Consider the following 5,588-nt stretch of genomic DNA (forward strand, 5'->3'; position numbering starts at 1 on the left):
TAGAGACTCTGTTAAAACAAGCATGTCCATGAAACTAACACCACATTTGATTAGTAAAACTGAAAGTATTCTATAACTAAATTATCCCCACTTTAGCAGGCTTTGCATTTCATTCAACCAACTTGGATGCCAACATCTGCTGCTTCTAAAAAATAATAATTTTTGCTTTTCTTAGGCCCCGGATGGACAAAAATCAATTCTCCACCAGAGGAAAAAATAGGCTACACGGTATTAGATACTATCTGGGCTAAACATTTTTAGGGAGTCTCCCTGGTTTCCACTAGCATGAAACACATGATTCTAATAACCCTGTTCAAATTGCAACATTGTATGGAAAAGCTGCCTTAGCCATATATTTTTAAAGCTTCTGAAATTACTTTGACTCCTTTGAAGCCTGTACAGCTTGACTTATACAAGGGACCTAGAGTTTGTGTGCAAAAATGCACAATACTACCACTCTTTTAAGAGCTCAGATGGTTAAAGATTATTCTGTGAAATATGTGGCGTATTCAAAATAAATGATTGGAATACACTTGTTAGAATGCTGCTTTGACCTGTAGAACTCGCTTATGGCTTTACCACTTATTAGTGATGCAGCCATCCAAAACTCTTGCTAATAATAGAACTGTTATACCACACCATGTATTCTGTTCTCTCCCCTCTAAATCTGGGTGAAAACTTGACAGGACCACTGAGCAATAAGGAATTAATAGCACAATCAGAGCTAAATTAATCTGAAGATGAAGAGCACAGTAGGCAAAAGAAAGATGTTCAAGAGCTGGCAGGACGTAGTAGTCCTATAGTGGAAGGTGGGTAGAATAATGGAGAAAACTATTATGCAGATTATCCTAGCACCAATTTTTTAATCTACAGTGAATGCAGTCTGGTAACTGGTGATGTTTAAACCATATTAGAAATGTTAATGAGGTGTCTATTTGGGTTGTATTTAAAATCTTTTCTAAAGACAAACTTGATTTTGCTTTAATTATAGACGTGGTGTAACAGTATCCATGGTAACATTTCTCTAAAATCCTGCACAGCCTCACTCATCTTTCACCTTGTGTCTCCTTTTAATCTCCCTTGCCCCTTCTATTCCCCCTTCTTTTTTTTTAAACATGTCCTCCCACAAACAACCTTTCCTCCATTCACCATCTCGCTTGTTTGTAATGCCTGATCTTCTCAAGCTTTCATTTGTTCCAAAAGAGAACTCTAACAATTGTAGTTTTTAACATTTGTAAAGAGATCAGAAACTTGAAATATGCACAGCCAAACAAAGCAAATACATATCCTTCATGCACATGTCTTATCCTGCACCTTCTACTTGTTTGTGGTCTAGTTCTAGAAAGCAAGTACTTTGAGATCATTCTCTTGTCTGCAGAAAGCATAGCACACTACTAAAAATAACACACAGCACTATGTAATGCTATATAAAAAATAATGCAAACTCCTCCAGCACACTTGTATCCCAGCAAAGCTTATACATTTGGGTGGGACCACTTCCAAAGCATTCAGGTCTACAAACATGTAGAAAAGAACTTCTGTGCCAGAAACTATGCCCCAGAACATGTCAAGGACTCTTAGAGCAAATTTAAATTTTCTAGGCGAAGCAGTATTTGAGAGATGACTTTATAAAAAGTTAACTTTCTAAACTGTGAAATAAACCTCACTTTTCAGCTCCCTATCTCAAAAACTTATTCACCTCACCACAAAGTCGGGAATATATCTCCTCTGGCTACAGACCTGCCCATGCAGAATTTCAAATAGAAAGTGTGTTTTGGAGGAAGTTTTTAAAAGGAGAGAAGGGTGTAAAATCAGGATAATAGAAAGCTATTACCCACTCTCTCTAATGCATTAGTAGATTCCTGGTGACTGTGACTGTCTAGGAAATGCATGAATATGCTGTTTTTGCTGCTTTCTAGGTGGAGGTGAAATCTGGAGAAGAGGATGAAGAAATTCTCTTCAAAGAGAGGGCAAAACTCTATCGATGGGACAGAGAAGTCAATCAGTGGAAAGAGCGTGGAGTTGGAGAGATAAAAATTCTCTTCCATACACAGAAGAAATATTACAGAATTTTAATGAGAAGGGACCAAGTTCTCAAAGTGTGTGCAAATCATGTAATCACAAAAACAATGAATTTAAAGCCCTTGAATACATCAAACAATGCGTTAGTATGGACTGCCACAGATTATGCTGGTGAGTTTGAAAAGATACCGTGTTTTGTGTAGGTTGTTTGAAAAATTTTTCTTCATGTATATGACAAATAAAACTGTAACTGATGCTGAATAGGCTATGATAATCTGTTTGGGAATTTAATTTCAGATGGTGAAGCAAAAGTAGAACAACTTGCAGTTCGATTTAAAAGCCAAGAAATGGCCGATTCCTTCAAGAGGAGATTTGAAGAATGCCAACAAAATTTGTCAGAACTTCAGAGAGCACATGTATCCTTGGCAGCAGAACTGTCAAAGGAAACCAACCCTGTAGTGTATTTTGAGGTTTCTGCTGACGATGAACCTTTAGGACACATAACCATGGAACTATTTTCAAATATTGTTCCTCGAACTGCTGAAAATTTCAGGGCCCTGTGCACAGGGGAAAAAGGATTTGGATTCAAGAACTCTATATTTCACAGAATAGTTCCTGACTTTGTGTGTCAGGTAAGTGCAAGTTGAAGATTTTTTTCTTAGAATAAAACCTATTTTCATTTCTTACAGCAAAGACCATTTGTTACATGGAGTGAAGAGGTTACCAAAGATTTTGATTCAGTGGACTGGCTTTTACTCCCTAGTTTGAGTGTACTTCTTGTCTGAAAAGTGGTTGTTTTATTTTAAAAAGTTGTAGGATTCCTCTTATTGTACCTCAATGATTTCCATATCAAATTTGCTCATTTACAAGTAATTTTTTTTCTCTAAATACTAGGTCTTCAAATATAACCTGCATCTAAAAGTCAGGCTGTGTTCTTTCTGGCTCAGTGTATCGCCAGTAATAAAGATTCTCTAGGCCAGATGCATCAAGGCAATTGCCACTTGCCATGGATAATTTCACTTTTCTCAAACTGATTTGCACACTTTTCTCATCTGTGCAGACTTGATGCACCAACTTCTGCAGACTCAATCTTTGGCAATCAGTGACAGTATACTAATGAGTACTGGTTTTTATCTGGATGCCCAGCCAATGTGGTGGTTGGTAATTAGTACAGCTATTTCAGTTCTCAGACTGAGAACCTAAACTGGCGGGTAAAGAGGCTACCTTTGTATAACACTCGGAGTCAAAGAATTCAAGTTGTCATCCGATCCTATTGCATTGGAGTAGGGCGCTCCCATTTCCCAGTTTAATAAGCATGCTTGAAGTCTCCATATACTTCATACTTGACTTTAATATGTACTTGTTAATTCCATTCCTTACACTGATTTTTATTTGAATTCGTTTCACTTTGGTTTTACTCCTGTATGTGGTGATCTCAACTGGTATACTCCGTAGTGCTAGTAATGACCCATTTGCTTGTTAATACCCAAACACTGGCCCAGGCTAGTATAGCTGTGGACTAGAAAAACTAGTTGCCTGATTCTGAAGGGCATTAGAGTGGCTCATATTAGCTGCAGGGTGCCCTTAGCAGTAAATATTTTCATTTTTCTTTGCTTGTTAAGAACACATGGCCAACATATGAATGGCTTGTCTACATAGACATCCCGGAAGGTTAATCCAAATTGACTAAAGTTGTGAATTTGAAGTGGATTAGTTAAATCATATTAAACCCTAGTGTGAACACCCTCATTCAGAACTGAAGTAGCCTTTAATTTGGCTTAGTTTAATTCACTTTAAACTGAACTAAGTCCACTTGAATTTCAAAAGCCGTGTCCACACAAGGATTTAGTGGGGTTCACTTCAGATTCACACCTCTAGTTAATTGGGATTAATTTTCCTGGATGTCCCTGTGACAAGCCCAAAGAACTTCTTACCTGCCCAATTTTGTAAGGTGCCGACCTCAAATTTGAGTAGATTCAACTAGAAAACAGAAAGGACACCAGTAATTCTCAGAGGAGACACTGTACCTTTCACAGTTAGGCCACAAATTAGCACATATGAAAACTTTATCCTTGCCATGAGTGCTTAATATTTTCAGTTTTCTGTTCGCTTGTTATGATGATCACATTTATGACTAAAACTAAGAATGAGAGACCATTCTGTCTTATTTTGTCAATATCCAGACATGTGAGCTCTTAATATTTTTCTAATTTCGTAATTCTTAGAGGAAAACATACAGCAAGTTTTCTACTTGGTAGATATTTATGGGCTAGTAATGAGTTAATTCTATAAATGATTAATATTTTCAGGGAGGAGATATCACTAGGCATGATGGAACAGGTGGACGGTCCATTTATGGAGATGCATTTGAGGATGAGAACTTTGAAGTGAAACACACTGGTCCTGGATTACTGTCGATGGCAAATCGTGGCCGGGACACCAATAATTCTCAGTTTTTTATCACTCTTAAAAAAGCAGAACACCTGGACTTTAAACATGTGGTATTTGGGTTTGTGAAGGATGGCATGGATGTTGTGAAAAAAATGGAATCTTTTGGTTCTCCCAAAGGGTTGGTGAATAGAATTGTCATCACAGACTGTGGGCAAATATAATGTCTAAGTAGTGATTCTACAGATATGTGCACTAACAGCATAAATCAAAGTTGGGCTGTTGTAGACTATGTTCAGCTTTTTTAAAATTGACATTTCTGATGTATAAATGTAAAATTACAACTTATAGAAAAGTACTTTTTTTATGTGTTAATTGACTTTGCATGTTGTGAAATAAAAGTTCAAACACTGGCATATGTTATCCTGACATTTGTTTTAAATGTGAAAAATTTAAAATTAAATCCTAGTCTTGTTAAAGCAATTGTCTTTTCTTCACTTTGGTTTGTACAAGGAATATTACATGCATAATCTATTTTCAGTTATTTTGATTTGCTACTCTGATGTATCAGTATTTTGAATACAGAATTAGCTATCATGCTTCCAAACTAAAGTAGCTGTATGTGAGAACTATTTCCTCTTCTTCCCACTGATGCACAGAAAAACAAAAAGCAAAGTGGCAATTCATTCTCCTTACCCTTCTTAAGAGAATTCAGCTGCAAATATAAGTTACCATCTTTCTCTCTAGATGGAAGTTATCTTTCCTAAGTTGAAGAAAACGTGTGTTTTCTACTGGGTGGTTTGTTTGTAAAACAGTCTTTGGGTACCTGAACCCTGAAGTTATTGAACTATTGCCTGTATACTATCTTAACATAAGTTCTTGTAAAAATCCGACTGAGAACTTGTGATCTTCCTGTGGTATAAATTAATATGCTTTGAGAGCCGCTGCTTGTATCAGTGCTTTGTATATAGGAGAGTGATTGCAAAAATACTTGTAAGGGCAATTGGATAAATAAAGAACTTGTAAAGCTTATTGGGTGGGGGAAAAAAAACTGGTAAACTCTGGATCTTAAATGAAAAATAACATATTGTATTTTTGCATCTACTGTTAGTGACCTGTTAGTCTCCACCCCCAGACTATTTACTGGTTCATGAGAGGTCATAAACATTTACAAATGG

At 36.6% G+C, this 5,588-nt stretch overlaps 1 protein-coding gene across 1 annotated transcript; it reads left to right on the top strand.

The window, feature by feature from the left end:
• Positions 1-175: 175 nt before the first annotated feature.
• Positions 176-4,696, top strand: LOC113408604 (E3 SUMO-protein ligase RanBP2-like; the record flags this gene model as incomplete). Its single annotated transcript, XM_026661940.2, has 4 exons — positions 176-228; positions 1,920-2,193; positions 2,320-2,654; positions 4,332-4,696. Coding segments are annotated over 4 exons (965 nt in total), but the record flags the coding sequence as incomplete, so codon positions are not given.
• Between the last annotated feature and the right edge of the window lie 892 nt (positions 4,697-5,588).

Source organism: Terrapene carolina, unplaced genomic scaffold, assembly GCF_002925995.2.
Source record: "Terrapene carolina triunguis isolate 2854851 unplaced genomic scaffold, T_m_triunguis-2.0 Scaffold19978, whole genome shotgun sequence".
In the NCBI taxonomy this organism is placed as follows: Eukaryota; Metazoa; Chordata; order Testudines; family Emydidae; genus Terrapene; species Terrapene triunguis.